The sequence below is a fragment of the Rhinolophus ferrumequinum genome, chromosome 21 (genome assembly GCF_004115265.2).
Source record: "Rhinolophus ferrumequinum isolate MPI-CBG mRhiFer1 chromosome 21, mRhiFer1_v1.p, whole genome shotgun sequence".
NCBI classification, from domain to species: domain Eukaryota; kingdom Metazoa; phylum Chordata; class Mammalia; order Chiroptera; family Rhinolophidae; genus Rhinolophus; species Rhinolophus ferrumequinum.
In genome coordinates this window covers 45,729,282-45,756,401 of record NC_046304.1, presented here as the reverse complement: position 1 = coordinate 45,756,401, position 27,120 = coordinate 45,729,282, and the positions used below count along the sequence as shown (strand labels likewise).

Sequence of the window (27,120 nt, the reverse complement as noted above, 5' to 3'; positions counted from 1 at the left end):
TTTTCTTTTTGTAATATTTTCATTGGTAGGTTATAGTCACATCAGTATCTTTTGAAATATTCATCCTGTCATCACTCTTTCCATTTTGTCTTCCTCACTTTTTCATAGATCTTAATCTCAGATCTTCCTTCATCAGTGCAATTCAAGAAGTTCTGTGATATTTTTATCAACTTTAACGAAATCCTACATCTTTTGCAAGAGTTGCAATTTCATTTTGCGTTATATTGAAATTGTAGTATCAGTGTCTGTAAATAGCATATGAGAAAGAGCAAATTAATTTACATTGGATGACAATCAATAAGAAATGAACTGGAAATGAAGTTAGTGCAAAGGGCAAGGCACACGGAAGGGCAAAGCATAATGGAAGGGAATGTATTTGACGAGGAATTAGTTTCATCAGTAGTTGATAAAGTCGTCTTTATTCATGAATATTAGTTTGGATGTTTTATTTGAAAAAAGATGCTGAACTACCACCAGCACAAAATCTAGTTAGATTTGTAGCCTCGGAAATGAAAGGTGAAATATTAGTGCACAAAATATCTGAAATCTAATGGGGAAAAGTCACGCTTTCTCATGTTTTCCAGAAACCAGTCATAATGGCCAGCTGTTTATACAAAGAATATGAAGAGAAAAAGAAGAGTTGCTTTTCAAAAAGAAAGAAGAAAATAGCCATTCATAATGTTTCCTTCTGTGTTAACAAAGGTTTGGATAATGTGCCTTTTATTAGAATGTTCCTTATTCTCTAGGTTTTGGACTACACGAAATAATTGCCCATCTTTTCAGATTTTTCATATATCTTGGTTAACATGTAATTATAAAAATACTTGACATGTCAGCAGAGAAACCTTTTCTACTTCAATATCCTGTCCCAATTCAAATGACAAAAAAACCCAACTTGGATCAGGAAGACCAAAGTATTCTGTAAATCCAAAGACTTTCCATTAACATTGTAGTATAGAAAATTACAAAGGTACTTTTTGAAAATGTCATTTGGTTTCAAATTGTTACTGACCTAAGTGATTTTAGGTTAGTCAACCTTTAAAGTACAAAGATTGATGGTGAGTCTTTCTTCCAGGTGAAGTTTTGGGATTGCTGGGACACAGTGGAGCTGGTAAAAGTACTTCTATTAAAATGATAACCGGAGACACAGAGCCGACTGCAGGAGTGGTAGGTAGCCTGTGAAGCAAGCTCAGTGCCAGGGGAAGTCTCATTTTACTTTTCACTAGCATCCTTATATCATTCCTACCAGTAAAGGATTTTTTTTTTTAGTGAATAAATTGATGAAAGAAATTATAAAATATCTCCTGCATTCTCAAAAACATCGTAGCTTAGTGGTCACTTTTATGTCCTTTAGACGTAGAAGGCCGATTAGAGTAAAAGCCAGATGTGAATCTGACTTTTATTGTTCTGTGTAGATGGTTTTAGGAGACTGCGAAGCATCCCTGAGGCAACAGGAGGAGGACATGGTCAAGTTGTTGGGGTACTGTCCTCAGGAGAACGCGCTGTGGCCCAGTCTTACAGTGAGAGAACACCTGGAGATGTTTGCGGCCGTGAAAGGGCTGGGCAAGGAGGACGCTGCTCTTAGTGTTTCCAGGTACAGGGAGAAGCTGCACTCACACTTTACAGCTGGTGGAAGGGACGCGTACGTGAGGAAAGGAGATCACAAGCAGTGTCTTGAAATTCTCATGCACATGAAATGATTGCAAATCTGAAGAAGAACCAAGTCATAAGATTTAGTGTTTGTGACAGTATTAATGATCCTTACGTGTATTAGTTTCAGATTGATAGTGTTAGGATTTTCTGCGTTGATTGTAGATAGGGACACATGCCTCATGGAGAATCGGTGTTTTTCGTCAGGTTGGTGGATGCGCTTAAGCTGCAGGACCAGCAGAGGTGTCTGGTGAAGGCCTTACCAGAGGGAATAAAGAGAAAGGTAGGGGCGGGGCTCGGTGTTACTCTGCGCAGCCCACAGATCGGGGCCAGACGCGCTATTCCTCTCGTTCCAGCTGTGCTTCGCGCTGAGCATCCTGGGAAACCCGTCGGTGGTGCTGCTGGACGAGCCGTCCACGGGGATGGACCCCGAGGGGCAGCAGCAGATGTGGTGAGAAAAGTTATATGAAGTGTCAGAGTCAGTAGTATGAGTCCGCAGTTAATTTTTTTTAAACATTTGCTCCATTCACTTTGAGATTCACATCCTCTTATTTAATTCTGTGAAACTCAATATGGTATTCAGAATTCCTCAAGGAAGGAAAAGTAGACATTTTAAGAATCAAATGGACTCTTGAATATATTTGACTGGATTTTATTTCTCTTACTCCTCTTCCCCCTTCCTCTTTCTTCTTTTTCTATTTTATTTTCAATTACTGGATATCTTACAATGTGGGATTTCTCTATACTTTTTTTTTTAAACAAACATTATTTTACTATTTCCCAATCTTCTACTTGTCATTCTATGAAGTCAATCAATGTGGTAATATAATTACGTAATGCAACAATTTTTATTCTTTCTCTCAAAAGCAACAAAATTTTTTTATACCCTAATATAGAATTTTCTATTTAAGCTTTATACATATTCTTGTTGATCTGTTTTTTCAAATTTCTTTCTAAATGCAAACAACCCTTTAATTTATCTTTAGGCAGGCAATTCAGACCATTGTTAAAAACACAGGGAGATGTGCCCTCCTGACCACCCATTACATGGCAGAGGCTGAGGCCGTGTGTGACCGCGTGGCCATCATGGTGTCCGGAAGGCTGAGGTGGGTGCCTTTCCAGCAGCAGCAGTTGACCCCCAAATTCTCACAGAGAAAATTTCAGTTCACTGTGAATACCTGATGCTCTTTGGTTCCTGGATCTATGATCAAACACCTTTCTCTGCATTTGCAATTGAGGAAGAAATTAAAAGACAAGTATTTTTTTCTTTCAACTCTTCTTTCTCTTCCCTGGACAAGGTGTATCGGTTCCATTCAACATCTGAAAAGCAAGTTTGGTAAAGATTATTTACTAGAAGTAAAATTGAAGGAACCCACTCAGGTGAAGCCTCTCCACACAGAGATTCTGAAGCTTTTTCCACAGGCTGCTCGGCAGGAAAGGTGAAGAAGTTTTTGGCTTGGGTGACAAGTATAAGAGTTTTCCAGCACACATCATTTCGTCCTGTACTATTCTGGACAAGAAGAGAAAGGGAGAACTGGCTTATTTATTATAAAACAAGATTTTGGGTATCACTAGGACGTATAGAAAAAAGATAGCAATTGTGTGTGTATGCGTGTGTGCTTAAGTGGTGGAATAGCTTAGAGGTTGAACAAAGTACAAACAAAACTTTTTTTTTAATAGACAATGAAAATTATGTATCAACCTATAACATTTTACCAAATATAAAATTGCATAAAGAGCTCAATAACACAGACTTAGATGCTTGAGAAAGATTGACTCTATCCTAAATTAGTTGATTATAAATCATTTGATTCTCCCAAGGATTTTGTTATCCTTGCTTATAACTCACAGATGACCAAACACAAAATTTGAAAATTTTGTGTTTGGTCATCTGTGAGTTATAAGCAAGGATAACAAAATCCAGGTGAATAGCAGAATGAGGTTGAATTTAAGTGAAAGACGTACAGGGGTTTCTTACATACTACTTCTAATCATTTTAAAAAATAATTGAGCCACTACTATGGGCTGGAGACTGTGTTGAGTAGTTCATAAATAGACAAAGTTGTTACGGTGCTTGCATTATTTGGGGGGTAAGAATATTAGATACATGAAGATACGAATAAATGAGGAAATGACAATAGGTTAGGACTTTAAGACTAAGCAGGGTTTGACCCACTCAAGAATGGGCATAAGAGCCACTCTTTATAAAACAGAATGTATAAAGAATTTAAGTCCAGAGTGAACTTCATACTTGACAAAGATGGAAAGAAACCTCATATGGCTGATGTGTAAAGAGATATCCAAGTGGAGATGCCAAAATAACAGAGACATGGGCCTGTTGCTCAGAGGAAGAGGGAAGGGTCATCGAGAGATCCTTAAACAAAGCGGAACGTTTCTACTATATGGGAGACCATTAAGCTAGAAGAATGAGTGTGGTCAACAGGTAGATGGAAGGGAGAGAGGATTAAGACTGGACCCCAGGAACTCTTAGTGTGAAGATTGGAGCGAGGAAGAAAAGCTGGTGGGGGAAACTGCGAGCACCACATCAGCAGCCATTATGACAAATATTAAAGTGGCGTGCCTTGAGCAGTCAAGAACAATAGAATCTCTGACGATGGGAATGTGTCTGTCTGTCCAGTACAGCAGCCAATGCCCACAGGTGGCTATTGAGCCCTGCAAAATCAAAAATTGATTTGGAAATCTTATTTATTTTAGCTAACTTAAATAGCCACATGTATAACAGCCAATAACTAATACTAAATAGAGCAGATCTAGAAAGTCAGAAGGAAAATCATAAAAGTGTGGTTGTCTCAGAAGCTGAGATGAGAAAGGAGGAAGGAAGGGAGGACGAGGAGGGGGAGAGAAAGAGATTTTTAAAGAGGATGCTTCGGAAATGTCTAAGAAGTAAGGACCAAAGAGTGTGCATTGATTGTGCAACATGGAGGTCATGGATGAATTTATTTGGGGAGGGCAGAGCGGGAGGCCAAGAAAGAATTTTTTTTTTTTTAATAGCAGAGTGCAACAGGTTTTAATTCCTATAGGAGAGACTGAAAATTAAATGCAGAGGGGAAATTTTAATATCCAAATTGATGTTCCACGGAGCATATTGAAGGATGTTGAAGGCTTTTGAGAGTAGGAAATAAAGCACCGTTAAGAAAGGCTGAGTGTGAAACATTCTTTATCAGAACTATTTTTTCAGAATTTATTTTGAATATTGAATTAGGGACAACCAGATTTTTATTGTTACCAAATTTTTATGACTTAAAGAGAAGTAATTTGGCTCAGATTCATGCTTTATTAAGTTAAACTACTTACATTTTTATTTAAAGAAAAATTTGAAAAATTCTTTTGTTATTTTGACTATCTCCCCAATATTATAACACTGAAACATAGTGATAAATCTCACTCTTCCCTCCTCTCAGGTATTGCTCCATGATGGCATATAAATTACCCGTGGCAGATGTTCACCCTCTATCTCAGGCCTTTTTCAAATTAGAAAAAGGTAAGTACAGACATATTTAAAACTTTATGTATTGTGCATATTTTCATGTGGAATGCATACTATATAATTTCAATAGAAAAATTATATCATCAGTCAAAACTTGGAAAATGTCCACTGGAATAGTCTTAAAAATCCTAGGGGAAATGGAGTGGTAGCCCTAGACATAGGTTTACTCCCCCTGATTCTTCCTCTGCTAACAAGGAAACCCAGCTGCAAATTGGTCAGAACACCGTCCCAGTTCCACTGCATGGTCGTGGAGGATACTGATCAGCATGTTGTCCCAGAGAACACCACGTTGAGTTTCTAGCATCTCCGTATTTATCCAAGTCAGAGGCATGAGGGGCAGGACTGTGGAGCTAGTGACTATAGGCCCAAGAAGGTCAGAGAAGGAAAATCCAGAGGGGTTTTCCCTCTGGATGAGACAAGTCAGGATTGGGGTGGGGCTTCTGAGCTGGTTCAGAGACACTGACTAGAGCTCACGCTGGATATTTATGGGGCCTTGACATATGGAAATGTGGGATTCATTAAAAGGGGACTAGTATAGAGTGTACTCCTCCATAAGTTTATAAATATAGAATGTAGAATAAAGCAATACTCGACAGTTGGTCTTGAATCCAAAACATACATACATAAAGAATCAAAACATGAAATATTAAAATAGCACACCAAGAGCTCTTTAAAGAGAAAGTTGACTGGTAATATATACACTCATGCAGGCTGTCTTTCAGTTAGCCCTGTCAGCCCTCTTTAATTTATCCTTCAAGACGATTTTATTACTTGGACTATATCCTTAAGTAGTGCATGGATTTGAAGTTGCTATTTAAGTTGATGCTTTGAAAACACTTTTGTTTAAAAATTTGTAAGCCACTAATGTTAGTCCCTTTAAATGCAGTGAAACAGACCTTCAACTTGGAAGAATACAGCCTCTCTCAAGCGACCTTGGAACAGGTGAGCTTTTTTAAAAACCAGTGAGCACCATCTAGTTAACCTTTGTGTGAATTTCTCTGTGCATCTCTCTCTCAGATAAAACAAACACCCTGATATTTTTGTTTCCTTATTTATTTTCTCCTACCTAGGTGTTCTTAGAACTCTCTAAAGAGCAGGAGATGGGAAATTTTGATGATGAAGTTGATACCACACTTAAAGGGAAACTCCTCTCACAGGAAGAGCCTTAAAATCCTAAACCTCCTAACGTTAGAGTTTTGGTCTTACTACATTGTTAGTTCCATAATTCTAAAAGAATCTTCTATATTACTGCAGTTAACAAAACAAAACATTCGGTAGTTTCAGCACTCAATAATGATTAAAGTTTTAAATGTTTTTAAAAAATTTTTAATGGAGGAGAGAGGCAAAGATAGGGAAAGGTTGTAGATAAAATTAACATAATAACATATTAATCACTATAATATAGGCCTATTCTGTGCGTAATATTTTAAAAAATCACATAATGTTAGACTAATCTTTTTTTTATCAGTAAGGCTGAATGCTGAGCACATTTTACAAATAAAAGATCATAGGTTTTTTAACCTCAACTTCCACCTTATCAGCTATTTTTAAGCTTTATTTACTGAGGTACCAATTTAATGTGACATTGACTGTAAGAAGAACTAATAAGTTGATGAATAAAATTACACAGTATTATATAATACATACAATTAGATATTCTGATTATAAAATAAACTTGTGGACATACTGTAGCATTCTATGGATGAAGATAATAGCAATCTGTTATAAAACACCACAGTAAATATTTTGTCCTCCCTAAATTCAATGTGCTTTTGATGAGTACTTTTTCAAAGTTGGTATCAGTAAGCATAGTAACTTTCTATATATTTTTGCTTCACAGTTTATAAACATATCCCATGTCATCAGTGACACTTCTGGGTTATATAACGGCTGCATTGCATTCCTTTGATGTACTGTCATGGTTTTTACTTAAGCTTTTTACTGTAATCTGACATTTTTGTTATATGAAAGTTTATCTCATAAATAAACCTATGTTGAACTTCTCCTGAGTCGTCTTTATTATAGTCTTAAGGTAAGTAGTTCAGCTATCAACTGATGGCTATCCCTGCTCTATGACGTCTAGATGACTTTGTTCTTTGACCTGTGGAAAAATGCCGTGCCCATCCCGAGCATCTGAAAACCCTCGGGGGAACTTTCAATCTCATGTGCATCCCTGACTCTGGCTTCCCTCATCTGCTGACCTCTATTATCTGGTCGGTGGTTTGTGTCAGTTCCTTTACTTCCACCTTGACATTGTCTTAAAGGTAGGACTTAGCCCCCTGTCTTGAATCCTCCCAACAATGATCACCACATGTAATTTGTAAAATTCCTAACTTGTAGGAATGCTTCAAATGTGTCTAAAAATTCAACACATATTTCATATGAAGTGAAGTCAAGTATCATTTCATACACAGTACATGTTTTCTCATGAACAGAATTCATGAGGGCTAAGATGGTATCCGTAGTAGCCCTTGAAGTACTGGGCAAAGTTATATAATAAGACCATCCGTGAACAGAAATGAAAATAAAATATCTAATATAGACAATTAATTCCTCATTAATTAATTATAAATGAAGGCGGGGTGGGCAGAGGTGAGGCTGGAGGATATTAGAGAGGGGGACGGTTCTATGAGGGAGAAAGAAAGTCTGCAGGGAATCCAAACTTACAATTAAAAAAATATATAGTTAGTACTCCATTATTCAGGATTTAGAGTCTTTGATTCTTTGATTTCTGATTAACTGAAGAACCTTTATGTGTTCACCACTCCATCCTGGGCCGAAAATTAGGAGCATCCAAACTTACAATTAAAAAAATATATAGTTAGTACTCCATTATTCAGGATTTAGAGTCTTTGATTCTTTGATTTCTGATTAACTGAAGAACCTTTATGTGTTCACCACTCCATCCTGGGCCGAAAATTAGGAGCATCCAAACTTACAATTAAAAAAATATATAGTTAGTACTCCATTATTCAGGATTTAGAGTCTTTGATTCTTTGATTTCTGATTAACTGAAGAACCTTTATGTGTTCACCACTCCATCCTGGGCCAAAAATTAGGAGCCAGCTGAAGAGTGAAATTGTTGAATCTTTCCCATATCCTTAGGTAAGGACAGAGGAACAAAGTCTGGGGGCTGATCTACCTAGGAAAAGGAGGTCAAGTAGAAAGAACTGCTGTGATTGAAACTGGATGTGAGGGGCTATGGAGCATGGTGTCCTTGAGCAAGTCTTATTTCCTCTCCTCTCACCTAGCAGAAGGCCCACACCCGTGACAGTCAGTCCCGGCTGAATCAACTCCTGTTGCTTGAATAATTATGTCCCTGGTCTCTGATGTTCTTGAATTATGTTTTATGAGTCATTAGGTAACCAAGAATTGACCATGTACTAACCATATAGCATCTGCTAGTTTTCTGGCTGCAAGGAGTAGACATTCAAAGTCAGGCTAGCTCCTTGTGTGGAGTCTTTAGAGTAAGGAAGCACATGGTTATAAAAGAAGCAAGAACCTAAGAACAGAGAAGGCTTTAGGGTTTACTCAGCCATTATCTCCTCTTGAAGCATGATCTGCAGCCATAATTGTCCCAGCACGTCTGGGATAGCTGCCGTGGTGCCCCTCTCTGGGTCTCTTCCTGCCTTTATGCACCTTTGTGCTCTGCTGCTGTCCCTACCGTGACTGATGTCTCCTCCCTCTTCTCAGTAAGGCACTTTCTCTTCGACTGGTTGTACGCTTACTCATAGATTTTGCTCCTATAAAAGTTGGCTTTTTCCTGGCTCTGTTGGCATCGTGGCTTACCTCTGTATGTTCTTTTCACTTGTCAGTGCTGCTAACTGCCATATTCTCTCCATCTGTTCTAGTTTAAATTCCTTAACAGAGGTCACCTCAGTTCACCTCCCTTTGCACAGAGCTTTCCTTTTGAAGACACCTTAGTGGCCACCATCCCAGGCAATGAAATGAGCGTACTTGGGTTACGGTGCAATCAATTATAAATCAGAGAATGAAAGACACACTCTTTCCTACCCAAGGAACAGCCTATGAATTTTGCTTCTGGAAGGGGGCATGAGGAAGGTATTTACTCCCAGAAGGAGCTTTTGTGATGGCAGACATCATGGTTGGCACATCTTGCGTATCCCTCTGCATGACTCTCGTGTTTCTGTGCCATGTCCTCTTTCCTGTATGTGTCATTCCCATACTATTGCCGCATAACATGATCCGAGTATCCCATGTACAACTGAGGATCCGCTTACTCCTCCTGCATTGATGGAGGAAACAGTTTCCAGCTACTGTGTTAAAAAGTACTGGCCTTTCTCTGTAATGTAATATTCTGCAATAATAGAACACAAATCAAACCGTCACCCCCATTCTGTATATGGCAATGGCAATAAGAATGAAAAATAACTCATCTTCAGGAAAGCAAAAGAAAATTTGCATTCATTGATTTCAAGAGCAGGCTAGAGTGAGATAACATCATATTATTAATTGCTAGTTGGTCCAGAAAATAATATTGCCCCTATTGTGTATATGTGTATATGTATATAATCAAGTTGAAAACAGTGATTACCCCAGGGAGAGGGGAATTTTAGTTTTAAATGTAACGTTCTAATTTTCTTAAAAAGGAAACTCCATTCATTAACTGCATAATTAAACTATAAAGAAATGTATTTATGATTTTCTATATGAGACATTTTCTATCCCTGGATTACCACACCTGGGGGCAATCAGTCCCCCTCCGCAATGTAACATTTGGTGTTACATGGCGACATCTTTGTTTATCTTAACTTGAAGGTGCTTTTGGCATCTAGTGGGTAGAGGCTAGGAATACTCTAAACATCCTACAATGTGCAGGACAGCTCCCTACAACAAAGAATTATCCATTGCAAAATGTCAGTGGTGCCCATATTAAGACACCCTGATTTCTATATGAGCACATCCTCTAAGCTTTGATTTCTCAGCATCTAGCATTTGAGATTGTCTCACATCCCTATTGTAGTTTCAGGGACTTAAAAAATTTTTTTTATAAGTCTTTGCTTCCAGGTCCTCAGAGCTCAGCCAGCAAAAAAAGTGAGTTTTAGGGTTTGCTTCATGTTTGTGATAGATTATCTTAATTGGTAAAAAAAAAAAAAAAAAAGCTCAGGAAAAAGTAATGCCTTCCACTTGCCACAAATGTTCTCATTCCTGTCAAACAAGGAATTTGCCTTGACCAAGAAAAGATGCAGCAAGATTCTGTGATTTCTTCTGATGCAAATATTTGGCAATGGACACTGTCAGCTATTAGATAAAAGTACTTCCTCTAACATTTTTTTTTAGCTGCTTTGAGTAGGGTATTTTGGACTTGAACTTCATAAGTTTCCTACTTCGATAAATTAAAACCATCCAACTCTGCTCTTTTTCGTTCTTTACACCCTTAAACTTGTTGCTTTGCAGTTGTTGCCCATAGCCCATCATCTTTGGCCACGTGGTATGACTACCAAGGAAACACAGATTTGGAGAAGGTAGAACGTTCTCAATGCTTTCCAGCCATGAGGTCTGAACGAATTTCAAAATCTCCGCAATCGTAGTGATTTCTTATTTCTAAACCTCTATCCTTGGTAGTCACTTCTGTGTTCTTTGGGTTTCTCGGGTTGTAAGAAATAGGCTCCCATGCGCTAACTCAGGAAATGAGGGGCTTGTTGTAATCCCAGGCATAGCCAAGAATAAGGACAGGACTGAAAGGGACAGCTTGAAGGTCAGTGTGGATTCGGACAGCCACGGGAGTCTTCATAACCAGAGGGTGTGAAACTTCACCAGAATACGCCACCAGTGATGGAGAGTCAGCTTCTTGCTCTGCTGTGCTTGTCGTTCTGGTCTGTCTGCTCCCAACTAGCTGCCTACAGCACCCACTGCTTGGCACTCCACCTCCTCCTTATGCTTAAAGCTTTTGTTTACTTCCGGCTTTAATTTACTCCCTGGCCTCCATTGTCCGTCCTGCCTGCTTAACTCCCTTGGTGCATATTTTGCACCATCTGTATTTCCCAGTTCAGTTTTCAGAGAGCCAGAGCTTGTGATTGGCTTTGTCTCTGTTTGAACTGAGCTTTTGACAACCCACAACACATAGGCTGCACGTGCTCTGGCCTTGTTTCCGTGATATAAATTATGGCCCTACATTAAGAACTGCCTGTGCCCTCATCCCTCAGGAGGGGAGTTTCCCGGGAAGCAGCTGGTAAGCACCATACTCATCAGACTCAGTAAAACTCACATACAGAGGTTAACCTATAGAGTTCACGTCTTTTAACACAGATCTTCCTCCCATTGCAAACACATGAAATTCTGGATAAAATATACAAAACCACTTAAATATTATACGACCAAAGCAGTAAGCTTCAGCTTGTGTTGTGCAGTGGCCTGCCATGATAATTGAACCTGGGCCTGGATATGAATCCCAAAGGCTGAGACTGGGATTTCTGTGCCTACGTGTGGATCAGAAAAGGGGCTAAAGGTAGTGAGAAGTGAGGACTTGGAACCATGACTGCTGCACAAAGCCAGCTTCTAATAAAGGCTGCCTCTGCTGGAGCAGGGACGTGAAATGCAGTGCCCACTACCTGGAGAAGCTGTCCTGGACACTGGACTTGGAAAAAAAAAAACCAAGCCTGAGCTACACTCACGTGGTGAGGGTTAGAATTTATACTAACTAAGTAGGATTCAGGAATCCCAACTGAAATGTCAGCCTATATTATCAAATAGATAGGAGGTAAAAAGTGTTGGCAAGGATGTGGAGGAAAGGGAACTTGTGCATTGTGGGTGGGAATGCAAATTGCTACATATTGAAAACAGGATGCAAGTTCCTCAGAAAATTAAAACTAGAACAACCATATGATCCAGGAATCCCACTACTGGGTATATATCCAAAGGACATGAAAACCGGATATTGAAAAGATACCTGCACTCCCACGTTCATTGCAGCAGTATTCATAATAGCTAAGATGTGAAAACAATCTAAGTGTCCTTCGACAGATGAATGGGTAAAGAAGATATAGAATATGTATACACTGGAAGAGTATGCAGCCATGAGAAAGAAGGAAATCCTGCCATTCGTGATGGCGTCATGCACCGTGATGGCATTATGCTAAGGAAATAAGTGAGACAGAGAAAGACATACTGTATGATATTACTTATATGTGGACTCTACAGAGCCAAACTCACAGGAACAAAGCGAAAAATCATGGTTACCAGCAGCTGGGGGTGAAGGAAATGGGGAGATGTTGGGTTATAAGATGAGTAAGTTCTGGGGATCTAAAGTGCAGCATGGTTACAGTTAACAATAAAGTATTACATACTTCAGAGTTACTAAAAGAGTAAATCTTAAATGTTTTCACCACAAAAGAAGATAATTATGTGGTGAGATGATGGCAGTGTTAACTAAGAATATGGTGGTAATTATTTTGCAATATTTAAGTGTATCAAATGAGCAGTTGTACATCTCAAACTTACACAATATTATATGTCAGTTAGATCTCAGTAAAGCTGGAAAAGTCAGCCTAAAAGTGAGTGTGGGGACAGAGCCAGGAATGCAGTTTCCAGGCTCTCGGCCTCACGTGGAAAGGTGCTGGCTCAGGTAGTAAATGGCCATCAACTGTGTTTGGATGGCCATCAGCTGTGGCTAGTTGGCCGTCGAGCTGCAACCAGTGAGCCATTGGCCACTAGTATAACTGCCGTGGCTACACTAGCAGCAAATGGGGGCTAGCAAGAAGATGGTGGCTGACAAGCACAGATTGCAGAAAGGTGGATGCCACCAGCGAGAATATAGTTGTATGACTCCCCTATCTATGGCTCCGTGGGTGTTCCTTTTTGGCCTAGCCACATCCTGCATTATCTGGGGAGCAGGAGCAGAGACCCCGCAGGCCGCCCCGCACGACAACGACATTTTGTAAGCCCTGGAGCGATAACTTCCCCATCCACCCCTTCCTCTTGCCCCTGGTACCTCTGTTCTTCGTCTCCATGAATTTGCCTATTCTATATATTTCATATCAGTGTTCATATTAATACAATATTCGTGCCTAGTTTATTTCAAGCCAATTTTATATTTTACCATAATTTTTTTAAAAAAATCAAATGGATTCAGACATTGAGAATCTCTGGGCAGTAAGTGCCCCTTCATTTTATTTGCAGCCACTGGTAATTTTTACCTAATCCAGAGCAATCTGATAGATCTTTCTGTATCCATCCCATCAGGATTTTGCACTGCTCTGCTTCACACTCTGCATGTTGCAAAGATTTACAAGTCAGCAACTGCAGGCGATTGCTGCCTGCACCAAACCTATCATCTCACTGCTTCTGACTTTGCTCTCAAGGTCGTTTCCATGGCAGTTGGCTCTCCTGCCACTTATGGAACAAGCCAGTTTGCACAGACGTTGTAGCTTGCCTGATCTCCTCTCCTCCTAGGTGTCCCATGGGTCACTGTCGTGAAGGGTGTCATGTGGAGTCTCAGCTCCCGCTCCCCACACAAAAATGCAGGATATGGTGAAGCCAAAAAGGAACACCCATGGAGCCATTGATAGGGGAGTCATACCACTATATTCTCACTGGTGGTTGGGTTGGAGACACAGGAAGCAGGAGCCACACAATCCACAACCTGCCATCTGCTTTTCTGCAATCTGCAACTAGCATTCCGCAGCTGATGGCCATCCAATCACAGTTGATGGCCATTTACTACCCGAGTGAGCACCTTTCCACGTGAGGCTGAGAGCCTGGAAACTGCACTCCTGGCTCTGTCCCCACAGTCCTTTTCAGAGTAATGAAAAGTTTTGTAACTAGATAGTGAGGATGGTTATATAATACACTAAGTGTCAATAATGTCAGTGATTTGTACACTTAAACTGGTTAAAATGGCAAATTCAATCCATTTAATTTTTGAAAACATAATTTTAAATAGTTCTGACATAATACATGTTCTCTGTAAAAGAAATCATACCGTTTACACAGGTCTAAAATATACAAGAATTTTCTTGCTTAGCTAAAATGTGTTTCTATCATATATTCACACTGGATATCTATTGTGTTGTAATTGTCTTATTTAACAACGTATTATCAACATCAGACCTTTTCCGGTTTATTATACATCTGCGTCATATTTTGTAATGTCTGTATTATTTCAATGTGTGGATGTACCCAAAAATTTTAGTTAAGAATCAGTTGAAAGATACATAGGTTGATTCTACATTTCCCTGTTGTAATAGTACTGCAACGAAGAATGCTGCATGTAGATGTTTGGCAATTAATTATCCACTTAATCACTTGGAATACATTCCTGGAATGCTTGAGTATGTGTGTAAGCTTCCAGCAGAAGTCTCGCTGAGTTTTGCCGGTACACTACAGCCTGTCCCCTGACTTTATGACAGGCGGCCCCTCTGACGCAGAAATTTCCCAAGAAAGGAAGGAATTAGAGACTGCTAGCAGTGATAAGTGAAATACCATTTCCTAATGCCCGCACTCTTACGTACTAACACAAACATACAAACAGAACCCAAAAAGATGTCAGAAATGGAACTAAGAAAGATCTCAGACTGTTATTTCAATCTCCAAATAACTTCATTAGCATCTCAAACAATTATTTACTAAACTAAAGGAAGATCCCAGGAGCTAGCATATATCTCTCTAATCTGTGAGCAATATGACTGATGGAAACTGAAGTGCAATCTGAAAACATCTACCCTGTTTCCCCAAAAATAAGACCTAGCCTGTGTGGGGAGAGAGCCAGGAGAGCAGTTTCCAGGCTCTTGACCTCACGTGGAAAGGTGCTGGCTTGGGTAGTAGATGGCCATCAGCTGTGGCCAGTTGGCCATCAGTTGTTACCGGTTAGCCATTAGCCACTAACATAACTGCCGTGGCTAAGCTAGCAAACACAGATTGCAGTTAGCAAGTGGGGTTGGTTGGCGGAGAAGCAGACGGCGGATTGCGGATCGTGTGGCTCCTGCTTCCTGTGTCTCCAGCCCAGCCACCAGCAGGAATATAGTGGTATGACTCCCCTATCTGTGGCTCTGTGGGTGTTCCTTTTAGGCCTCACCATATCCTGCATTGTGCGGGGAGCACAATGAGCTGAGACCCTGCATGACACCAGACAATCAGCTCTAATGCGTCTTTTGGAGCAAAAATTAATATAAGACCCAGTCTTATATTAATTTTTGCTCCAAAAGGCGCATTAGAGCTGATTGGCTAGGTCTTATTTTTGGGGAAACACGGTATTATGGCCTCCCTCCTCGGTTGGAAGAGTCCTAAAAGCGTGATCAAGCTAAAGGAAAGCCTGCTCTATCACTGAACAGATGGGAAAGGTTAGGCTGATGAACAAAATGCTTAGCTAAATGGTCATTCTACAAAGTACTTCCATATATTTCTAGTTTCGCCCTCAGAGCCAGCTTGAGGGTCCTGGGAATTAAAAAAATAAAATACTAGGAAGGACTTTGGATACTCAGCCAAAGCCATCTCCTGGCTGTGTTAGCAATTTAAGTGAGGAGAACCTTAGTTTCTGAGGAATCTTGTGTTTACTCATCCTACAGAGAGAACGGGAGAGAAAGACAAAGAGAGGAGTTAGCTAACCCCACCCTCCCCCCCTCCAAAAAAATAGGAAGAAAAGAAAAAAAAAATGATGACATTGGCTTTTGCTCCTGGACTAGAGTGAAAGACAACAAAGGATGGCCTCCTTATATCTGGAACAATTATGGTCTCATATTAATGAAAGATTGGTAGTATTAAAAAATATCATTTTAAGAAGCTGTGGCCGAGAACCTACCTCGAAGACCATAGTAAATAAAATAGGTGATGACATCATTGTAGTAAATTAATTAAATAAATTGGACTTGGAAATTCAGCATCAAGAACAAACTGCCAGTTCACTCAAGGAACTCTGAATTGCTTGAAGATTTTAAGGATTTGGAACATCTCAAAGAAAACACTCCTCCCATTTGCCTCAACTAACAGTAACCTAGAGCTTTATTAAGAAAGCAGATCTTGACTCTGAAGAACCAGTCAAATTTGAGAAATTTACACACACAAAGAAATACTTAAGAAATGTCATTTATAACTTCTAATGAGTTCAATGGTATCCCTGTGTATATGAAATCTCACTTAACCTATTGTCACATGAATGATGTTATTAAAGAAATCAACAAGGCTATAGTCAGTAAACATAAGATCCTATATCAACCAAATAGTCTATAAGTTCTGTGGCCAGGAATCTCTATCACAGATTTATTGGTGAAGAAATAAAGGATAGCAAAATTGCATACTTTATCGTAGAAGCGGACATAAAAATGTTCACAGAGGTTTCTTGTCATACTGAATAGTTTACGTATTGCTAGAGGCTGTTGGAGATCCAAGGGGGAGAACTTAACCATTAGGTTATAACTTACAGTCCTTGAGAGCTTCTAAACCAACAACAGTAATGTTTAGGTTTCAAGGCGATACGTATTTTGTCCATATATATATATACACATATATATATATGTGTGTGTATATATGTGTGTATATATATGTGTATATATATATATATATAAAACTTCAGCTTTTTCATTTTCTTAACGAAAATAAAGCTTTTTTGATACAGCGTATATATTGTAAAATTTACTTCAGCAAATACTTAACCACCTACCATATGAGCCTCTGTGCTGGGCACGTAATGCAAATAAAAAAAGGTCATGTCTAGTTTTTGTGTTTAGTGGACAATGCTGCAGACCCCAGTAAGATGGGTCCATATGTGGTGATGGAAAAAAAAGGTCAAGAAGATAGATAAGGTCAAGGATATCCAAGTCATTAGTGTCTAAATTCCTTCCATCAATGGCATTTCTATCAACTGGCAAACTTAAAAGTTGGATTTGGACGCAGCTTATCCATCTGATTATTCTACTTTCCCATATCAATTTGGGAAGAGCTTAACCTGAAATTCATCCAGTATAAACCAGTCTGTAAACTTCAACCTGTAATGAAACTAATAAAAGCCGACTGGGATGAAAAACATGATGACATGTGAAATGGTTGGTGATGGTCATGGAAAACGGGTGCTTGGATTGTAAGAACTTAGCCATGTTTCTCTTCCACACCTGGGGAGAGACTCTCCGGTCCACCTATATCTGTGTCATTGACTTGGCAGGTTTATTTCTGTAGCAGAGAACAAAGAGTCTCAGAAGGCCCTGTGGCCTGGTTAACACCACTCCTGTGATGACCGCACCATACATTATGGGCACTGGGGAAAAAATTGATGTAATCCCTTGCCAAGCAAGTCTACAGCAACCACCATGCTGGGCTATCTAGACCTCTGTAATATGGGCCATTTATAACAAAAATCACTGGCCACAAGAGGAGAATTAGATTACAGATTGAACCTAAGTAGAATAATCAGCAAGGCTCTCTAAAGAAAGAAACAGTTAATTCTAGAAACAGGGAAGATCTTCAAAATACTATTTAAAAATCTGTATTCGTCACATTTTGAAGTGTTTACTGAGTTCAACAATTTCCCCTTTTTCTGGGGACAGCTTTATCCCCTGGGCAGGCTCATGGGGGTGGGCCTCTAGCAACTGCACCTACATCATGTGACTCCAAACTGGGGATCACAAGGATTGGAGCTGGAGCAGTGCCAATCCCAGGCAGGAATCATTCCAGCTCTGTCCCAGAGGTCTGAGAAGGTGCCGAGATGCTGGCAGCTGGGGGAGCTCTATAGAGAGGTCTGCAAACTCTTGGTGCTAAAATTCTGTTCCAGGGTAATGCTGGTATGATCCTGATAGTTGATCCTAGTGCCTCTGGCCACAAATGAATGCCTGTACGTGTTCATAAAGCAGATAAGCAAAACATTGAAGTTTGTAAGAGAAAAACATGCAAAAAGGAGAAGAGATGGCTAAAGTCACTGCTGCAGCTAAAATTCCGGAAAACTCGTGGTTTGCTCTAGTATGCTGCCAAACTACTAAGTTCTAGTTTACTTGGAAAGTTACTTTATTTAGAAACTGAACCATGACCACATATTTTGTTGTACTTCAATAAAGCCTTGATATACTCTTAGATAGCCAAGCCCAAAGTTCACTACCTTTCTGGACACAGTGTTCAGCCATGTGCTTCAAAGCATCATTTGGGAGCCAGTGGATCAAAAGAAGTTGGCAAGAAATAAGAGGCATCTACCATCTCCTCTTAGGAGGCCTCAACCTTTCAAGGGAGTGGCTTACCTCAGCCAGTTGCCACTCCCTTATACACACTGTCAACACTTGACCCTCTCACCCTTCATAATTGCCTGGCAAAACCCACCTTGGTAACACCTGTCGTAGGGAGAAGATACACGTGAAAAAAATGACTAGTGACACCTTCAATGAATGATCAAATCACTGCCTTCAAGTGGAGCCTCAGTTCTGCCTGCCAGCACCTTGCTTCCCACTTGACTGTGAAAGTGGAAGCAATGAGATAAGAATGTCTTCATAAGCTGTCATAGCCTCAGCAACCAACCAGGTTCCCCTGTACCCATACACTCTTCTTAAGCAAGAATGAACACCTGTATAAGACCAATGTCCACACCTGTGCACCTGATCCCATCATCACTGCTGCTCCCTTACTCAGCAATGTACTCTGTCAAATGCCTCCCCACCAGCCGGGATTATCTTTAAGATTGCAGCTCAGAAGGGCTGCTTTTTGAGTGAAATGGGAGAATTTCTACTGACAAGTCGATGAAAAGAACAGTAATTTAGATAACTTTTGAGGAAAACAATGACATAATACACATGTGAAAACCCCTAGTATTCTCCACTCCCATACCAACTCTGTCTCTCTTCTTAACCAGCAATTACAGCTCTACAAAATCATAGAAACGCATAAGATTCCATCAGTACAGGCTGAAAAATGTGTAGATTGATGGGAAGTTCTTCTCCCCCCACAAAATTATTGCTTACAGTCAATGAGAGCTTAGTTTTGGCAACTTATTTAATCCTTCTGGTACTCAAATCTTTCTGTAAAAATTGAATTTACTTTTAAATAGTTATTTTTTGCTATGAAGTACATTCTTTAAGACTAGCTGTGTAAGAGGTAAATTCTCTCTGAAGATAACGTTATTTCAGGTACATTTAGCTGGATATAGAATTTGAGGTTAACAGTTCATTTTCCCTTAGCTCTTTGAAGACACTATTCCATTGTTTTATGACATCTTTTGGTTAACTGTTGATCCTTAGTTGATAATATGTCTTTTCTATTGTTTTTTAATATTTCTCTGTCTCCTCTCTCTTTCTTGTGTTTTGAAAGCCCACTACAAAATAGTGGTTGGATTTTTGTTTTGTTTTTCTAATCCAAGGGCTATATCCTCAGTTCTGTAAAATTCTTTTTTTTTTTTCAGTGAAAAATTTTTATGTTTAGAATTAGCCAGCTGGACTCAGTTTAGATGATCCCAATTTTGTTGGCAACGTCCAAAGCATCATAGTCAGGAGCCAGCTGAACGTATGCCTTCTCTTCTCCATCAGGCCTGGTCAGGGTGTTGACCTTGGCCAGGTCAAGGTCATGGAGCTTCTTCACAGCCAGTTCATCTGGTGCTTGTTGGCCTTGCCATCCACAATGAACACAGTGTATATTATAAAGACCCAGTGTTATAGTAAAATAAGACCAGGTCTCATATTAATTTTTGCTCTAAAAGATGCATTAGAGCTGATTGTCCAGCGAGGTCTTATTTTCAGGGAAACATGGTAATAGTCCCATCATTTTGGTGTGCTGATTCTCTTTCATGGTGGACTTTTGATTATGAGCTTAGCTGCTAGGAGGAATATATATATATATATATATATTCCTCCTATATTCTCTTATATTTTAAGAATAATATATATATATATATGTTATATTATATTATATTATTATATATATAGCAATTGAATAAATTTCAGATTTTTTCCCCTAAATCTATGGGGCTCCAGGTTAATAGTAATAGGAGGAGGAGGAGGAGAAATAGTAGGAGTATTAGAAACAAGTAATATTTTTGAGCTTTTACAATTTTCCAGGCATTGTTCTATGAACTTTGCTTATATTAATGAGTTTAATTCTCCAAGTGACCATATATATGTAAACTGTTATCTCAATTTTTATGGATGAAAAGAACTGAAGGGAGAAAGTTAAATCGTTTGTACAAAGTCACATAGTTGTGGCAGAGTCAAAATTCGAACCCAAGTTTGGCTCTAGAGTGCATACATTCACTACCATGATTTTGTTCTTAAGCACATTTCTATTCAGGGAGAATAAATTCAGGTCCTGCTCCTGTGTCCTGTATCTGACATGTGCTACATATGCTTGGGCTTTTCATTTACTGTGGAGGATATGTTTTTTGTGTTTTTTTTAACCCGGAGATTGGGCAAATATTACATAGCTTTACTTTTCCTTGGGGTAGTAGGTGAAGTTTTTCTAGTCTCATTTCTAACACTGAACAGTCCTGTGAAGCTTCTGGACTCATGCAGAGTTTGAAAGTCCAGCTTTATGACCTGTCAATCACCAAGTCCAGGTCACAGGGGTATGAGAACACCTTATGGACTGCTGGATTTCTGACATACTACTCACAGTTCTGGCTTTAAGTTCCCTTTTTTAACACCTGTGGATGTGCTTTCTTTTCTCTTTGTTTCTTCTATTGATTCTTACTTTCTTTATCTTTTCCTTCTTCCCTTTTAAAGTTTGATTCTCTACCTGAACTTCTATTTTAGATAGATTTTCCCCACCATTTCAATGTGCTTCTACCTGGAGGCTGGGTGCTTCCTTGTCAAATTAGGTCATAGTTACGGGGAAATCTTCAGGTTTAAATAAGGAAAATGACCCCCCAAATAAAAAAAATAATCAGAGTAAAGAAGTTAAGGAAGAAGAACACAAAGAATACACACACACACCCAAAACACAATGATAAAAAGTGAACCTAGTAAAATATTTAAATAATTATCGATATCATAGTTGTGAATTTTAATGCAATTGTAAGAATGGCATAGTGGGAAACTGATTCCCAAAATAGAGTTTATAGGGTCTCAAACAACAACACCAAGAGAATGAGTAAAAACCTGAAATACGAAAAAACAGAAGAAGAAAATTTCAGGTAATTTAAAAGAAACTTAGAATTTTTGTTTGGACTATTGACCTATTACTGATACAAAATTTTATCAGTGTTTACAACCTTCTACCTACCCACCCCCACCATGAGACCTTTAGTACATCTTTATTACCTTTGTTTTTGCCATGTTTAAACGTAAAAGGTATAATATTTCACTGTTGACTATTTTAAAACATAGAACTAATTACCAATGAGAAAAATGTGTATATATAATATCATGGCTTTAAATTAAAAAAAAAAATTATTCCCCTCTTCTCCAGAACATCTCTCAACTTTATGATTATTAACATCTGTGGATTGGGAGCCATGTCAAATATTTGAGATTTCCCAATTCATGAACTTTGGTTTCCTGTTTGCCATTTACTTTGGCAGGTCAAGAAAAGTTTGCAACTCTTTACAGAGAAAGATAAACTATGTAATAGTAATTGAATAAATTTCAGATTTTTTTTCCTAGTCATGCATAAAAATTGACCTGCATCGTTTTATGTTTTTCAGTCCTTAGCAATCCACTTACTTTTATTTTGTTCTGTTGCCTTATGAAATACTGCACCCACTATGAACAGGACAGGAGAAAGGAATTTGTTTATTATTCTTATTTGCCCAACTTAGGTGTTTCTCCAAGGCAGACAAATGGATTGCTTAGCTTTATTAAGCAAAAAACGTTCAGCTCTAGCACATTCTGCATTTAGTCTAAATTAGTCAACCATAACATTAGCAGTTGTGTTTTTGTGTTAGTGAACAAAATATCTAAAGATTCCTCATACAAATTTAACGACTTTGTTTGTTTAGTTGTTTTTATTTATTGTTCTTTTCCCCATCGTGGTCTCATCATGCCTCAAAAGCTAGCTCCGTTTTCCTTGTTTACCATTGTCCCCTTTATCCCTGGAGTTGAAAGGCCAAGTGCACAAACACAGGGTTTGTTTTATTCCTAACCAACCACAGAACAGTGTAGAATAATTGGCTTACGGAAGAAAAGACAGAAAAACAACACAAGATCTTCACGTGCAGCTTGGTCTGACTACACCCTTTCCTGAAAGCAGCCTGAATACGAACTGTTAGGAGTAGGCACCCATCAAAGGAGTACATGAAGAAATGACAATAAAGAAATTTTAATCGTTGCCTTAGAAAAAAGAGAACTGTGCTTTGAAACTATTTCCAGAGTCCTTTTTTGATTTTCCTGACCGTAAGTATGGCTCTGTTTCGTTGTGCTATGCCAAATATGTGGGTGGACACTGTTAAAAATCAATCTGTTTTTCAGATGTTTCTAAATACTTACGTGTTTTATACTGAAGACCTAGTGACAAAATTTTTTCTATTTTTTTCCCAACCAAATCTATTGTGTAGATACAACAGTAGAATATAGGAAAATGGTAAAATTTGCTTCCATACTAGTTGAGGGAGAATTGTCTGAATATTTTGATATGCAAATTTAAAAGAATTTAATTTTGATGTTTTAAAAACTGAAAAAAATCATCTCTGTCGGTTTATTTGTAAACATTTGGGCAAAATTACTTTCCCATGTGATTTATTTCCTCTCTCACTCTCTCCTTTCTGCTTTCCTGCCTTCTTTCTTTCTTTTTAAAAACGTATTTTGTAGTTTTTTCCCTCAGTTATTCAGGGACTTCTGAATTCAGAAAATTAAGATAAATTGTTTTATTCTTCCTGTGTATCAAAATCAAGTTTTAGGTAGTTTGAATCTGCATTATTATCCCATGGCCTAACTCTTTTGATAAAAGTTGTTCAAGTGAATCTGGAAGGTAAATACCACAAGAAAATATCTCATTGGGGTTACAGCTAAGGGACACAATTAATTATTCAAATGAGTTTAAGTAATCACAATTTTGATGTTAATTTAATGTAAATTCTGGGATTTTTATTTAAATTCAAAGGACAAGAGATTATTAATCAAATGAGATACAATTCAAATACTCTATTCATATAGTTGAATTTCTGTATAAAAGGTCACAAAGGTGAAGTATCTTACAGGTTCTGATGATATAATATCTAATGATACCTTTCCATTGTCATATTCTGTGTTATTCCAAAATTGTGATAATAGTCACTCCATCTCCCCACCATTTCCCCACCAACTAGCTTATAGTGAGTATATTTGATGTAAACATTTATAGTCATGAGTTATAGAAATAATATTCGAAATCCATTTTTTTTTGTAGTTCTTAAAGGTAGGAAGTACTTTCCCCCAAAATATGATGAAGGTTTTTCTTATTACACTTTATTTTTTCTAGTTTATGGTCCACCATGTTTACTTTCTCCTTATTTGTTTAATGTACAGGCTAAATGCTCAGGAAACGGAAAAATGTCTGTCAACAAACTCAAGCACTTTTGTGCAAAAATTTTCTTAAAAAATGGAGGATGAAAAGAGAGAGCTTATTGGTATGTTTGAAAGTTTGCCTCTTTTTGCAGTTAGTATTATTCTTGTACTTCATTGCCTAGTGGTTCTCTTATATTTTAAGAAACAGACTGGATTTATTGATTTTTGAGGTTGTCTCTAGTGGTGTACTTGTTGAGTTGAGAGACTCAACAGCAATCATAACGTAGAATTGTAAAGACTAAAGGTATTTATTCATTTTTAAAAAATAAGATTAAGTGAAAATTTAATTATATGGTGAATTATAACAACTGTTCAAGTTGCTATAATTTACTTGTAATACATTTAGAGTCAAGAAACAATAAAAGTAGTGCCTAGCAGAAATCAGGGAATTTTAATTTTGGGGTCTTATTTTCAAGGACATGAGTTACCTACATAGAGATTGTTTCCGAGAATTATGACCAAGTTCACTGATCACTGATTGTCAGTTTGAATTAGGTATGTGGGCTATCGACAGGTAACAGCCCCAAATCTCAGTGGCTCAACACAGCAACGGTTTGTTTTCTCATCTTTTCACAGTCTAAATAAGGTTAGCAGTGAAAGGGAAGTGGGTTGGGTAGGTGAAGGAATCTTCTCCACACAATCAGTCCAGCACCCAGACTCTCTTCTAGGGGTCCTGTCGTCTCCCTAGGCCTTGGAGACCTTCACTGGCTCCTCTGAATCCGGTCAGAAGATCAGGAAGTAGTGAGACTTAGACAGAAAGAACATAGAAAGTTGTGCAAGTTTCCATGAGCCGGGCCTGGAAGTGGTGTCTGTCACTTCTGCCCACATTCCATTGGCCAGAACTCAATCACTTGCTCCCGCTTAATTTCCAGAGGCTGGAAATATATTCTAGCGTTGTGCCAAGCAGGAAGAGATTACTGATATTGGTGAAACTCTAGACTGTCTTTACCACTCAGTTCGTTTTCATTTTCTTTGATTTCCAATAAAAGGTTATGACAACTAACAAGAATATTTAACACCATGAACTCTGTCTGGGATCATCTGTGTCTCTGAGACTTTTCGAGTCAGATGCTCATGCATACAGAAATTGTCAACCTGTTAGTCCTCCTGTTAGTTTATACGATGGCTCCCACAGTAGTTCATTATTTAGTGTGGTTCTAATATTGGAGAATGGTATATGTGACAGCTATCCCAGTATGCGTTTGGGTTCCCTTTGTTCTGAAGAGTGGAGAGCAAAGAGAAGTCAAGTATATGGCAAAATTTGAATTTGTCTTTAGTTCTTTGCTGTTGACAGAGATCTTGAAGGGGATATAACCTAAATTTGTTCTTTTTTTCCCCATCTGTGTTATAGGAATGGGGGTTCCCAATACTTCTAGGACTATATATGGGTTTATTTTCATATTTCAACAGTATCCTGTATCCTGAAATGCCTCCTCAGGATCTGGGAAGAGTAGATAAATTTAATAGCTCTTCTATAGTTGTTGTGTACACACCGATCTCTAATATAACTGAGCAGATAATGAATAAAACTGCATTTGCTCCCTTTTTGAAAGGTAAGTATACTAATGACAAAAAAGAATTACTGATATTGTTTTATATTTTCGATAAGATGTGTACATATTTAATTTGAAGTTACAGTGATCCATTATGCTAATTATTTAGGTATCAAACTAACATACAAATTTGGCTAATTTTTTTCTTTCTCTAACAACCATTATTAGCCTTGTAAACCCTTTCAGCTTGATGGGGGCCCCGTTTCAGGGAGGCCCAGATTTCTATTGAAATTTAACTAAAACAATAGATTTATAATTCCAGATTTGCAGAATAGTGTCTAGGAAAAATATGCCATTGGTAGATATGGGTGTTTTTAACATGGGACTACAATGATTATGATTTATTACTCATGAAAAGAAAGCATCTAAATGAAAGAAATTAGATCATGTTTATTTATTTAAAAATGTGATATATAGATGATCTTTACAGAATTGTACACTTGAAACGTATGTAACTTTACTAGCCATTGTCACCCCAATAAACTTAAAAAAATAAATAGTTTCAAAACTATGAAAAGTAAGGATGACTAATCTAAAGATAATCTGTGCTGGGTGTAATTTGTAAACATCTTTAAAGGCCTTAATTCTAAATGAGGTCACTATGTAACTGAGTAGTTTACTCCTGGGCAAATTGGGTGCAGTCTGGTTATCTGATTTTTAATCCTCAGTATCTAACATGTGAAATTCTGGCTGTTAGCTAACAGCGTCACTGTGCTCTTGTTCCCTGTCTAAGCCAAAGATTACATGAGGGGCCTTTGCTTCAGTAACTCTGATTTCTTCGGCATTCCAATTATCTTACGTCTGCTTATCCTGGCATAATCTTTTGAGGTACCTAAAACTTGCCCTAAGACTTCTCATGATTAAAAGAGAACACTTAATTTCTCATGCATGTCTCCTGATTCTAGCCTCTAAAACATTAAAAGAAAATTCCCCCTTGCCTTTTGATTTAAGTTTTATTTAAATGGGAAAAAAATTTAATTCTAATGAAAAATGTATGATGACACAGTTGGGTATCACATTGTGTTTCAGTGAAACTAACAATCTTTTTGATGTCTATTTTTTACTTTGTAATTCACAGGAAGAAAAGTCATTGGGGCACCAAATCAACAAGCTCTGGATAAAATGCTTTCAGACCATTTACCATATGCAATGGGAATCATCTTTAATGACACTTTTTCTTATAAGTTAAAATGTTTGCAGGGATCTACCATTCCATTTTCGAATGAAGAACATTTCTCAGGTGACTTTCCTTATAAAATATCATTATGGCATTGTTCGTTTTTAACATAAAGAACAGGTTGGGATGGCCAACCGAGATGCTTTTCAATGGCAAAGGAGAAAATGCAAAAGCACATTTGATTGCTGAACTTTTTCCAAGGTCAATCGTATTATCCTACTATCCCACTAGAGCGTGATTGAGTTCGCAGACGTATACTGCAAAGGATGCAGAGGGCAATCAAGGCTGATAGGTCCCTGTCTCCGGTGAGATTCCAGTCTATCAGGAAAGACATCTAGTCAGCAGTTAAGGATAAATGCTAGGGGAGGTCCTGGAATGGACTCAGACCAGGGGTTCCCAGTAGGTTTGGGATTCGAGAAGTCCTATCTGGGGAAATGATGTTTAAATTAACATCAAAAGGAATAGCACATGTGAGGTGCGGGAGGCATTGTGTTCAGATAGAAGGGCGAGTGTGAAGGCGCTGAGGTGCAAAAGAGTATTTGTTGGTGTATATGGAAGAAGATCAGTCTAAACAGAGAACACGAAAAGGAATGTGATGGGAGAAGGAGGCTGCAGTTATTCAGGGGCTAGATCCTGTGCATCCTTTACTCTTAAGGCAAGGGAGAGCCATCGGGGTACTTTATTCAGGACAGAGGTGTGATTAGATTTCCAAGCCTAAGGTAGCATTGTGGATGGAGCCCTGAGAATGGATTGCAGAGGAGTCGGGGAGGGAGAATGCAGTAAAATGTGCTAGTGAGCCAATGGTGGCTTAGACCAGAGTGGAGGCAGCTGAGAAGA

At 38.4% G+C, this 27,120-nt stretch overlaps 2 protein-coding genes and 1 pseudogene across 6 annotated transcripts in view; all 3 read left to right on the top strand.

Annotated features, from left to right (window-relative positions):
- Positions 1-7,161, top strand: part of ABCA10 (ATP binding cassette subfamily A member 10) — a 49,686-nt gene extending 42,525 nt beyond the window's left edge. Inside the window, exons 30-39 of the mRNA XM_033091530.1 lie at positions 585-702; positions 1,076-1,167; positions 1,416-1,594; positions 1,858-1,933; positions 2,007-2,101; positions 2,637-2,756; positions 2,949-3,089; positions 5,073-5,152; positions 6,045-6,100; positions 6,229-7,161. Coding sequence (XP_032947421.1) covers positions 585-702; positions 1,076-1,167; positions 1,416-1,594; positions 1,858-1,933; positions 2,007-2,101; positions 2,637-2,756; positions 2,949-3,089; positions 5,073-5,152; positions 6,045-6,100; positions 6,229-6,327 — 1,056 coding nt within the window. The 3' untranslated portion in view covers positions 6,328-7,161. The remainder of the gene's footprint in view (positions 1-584; positions 703-1,075; positions 1,168-1,415; positions 1,595-1,857; positions 1,934-2,006; positions 2,102-2,636; positions 2,757-2,948; positions 3,090-5,072; positions 5,153-6,044; positions 6,101-6,228) is intronic.
- A 7,961-nt stretch (positions 7,162-15,122) lies between these two features.
- Positions 15,123-27,120, top strand: part of ABCA6 (ATP binding cassette subfamily A member 6) — a 70,908-nt gene continuing 58,910 nt past the window's right edge. For 2 of the 5 annotated variants that reach the window (XM_033091558.1, XM_033091554.1), the window contains exons 1-4: positions 22,100-22,404; positions 23,515-23,615; positions 24,905-25,106; positions 26,185-26,346. In XM_033091558.1, coding sequence (XP_032947449.1) covers positions 23,520-23,615; positions 24,905-25,106; positions 26,185-26,346 — 460 coding nt within the window. In that variant the 5' untranslated portion in view covers positions 22,100-22,404; positions 23,515-23,519. Of the gene's footprint in view, positions 15,143-22,098; positions 22,405-23,514; positions 23,616-24,904; positions 25,107-26,184; positions 26,347-27,120 lie in introns of those variants that run through there. The other 3 variants (XM_033091555.1, XM_033091556.1, XM_033091557.1) reach the window with 3 other exon arrangements.
- Positions 15,756-16,467, top strand: LOC117013221 (spindle and kinetochore-associated protein 1-like; annotated as a pseudogene).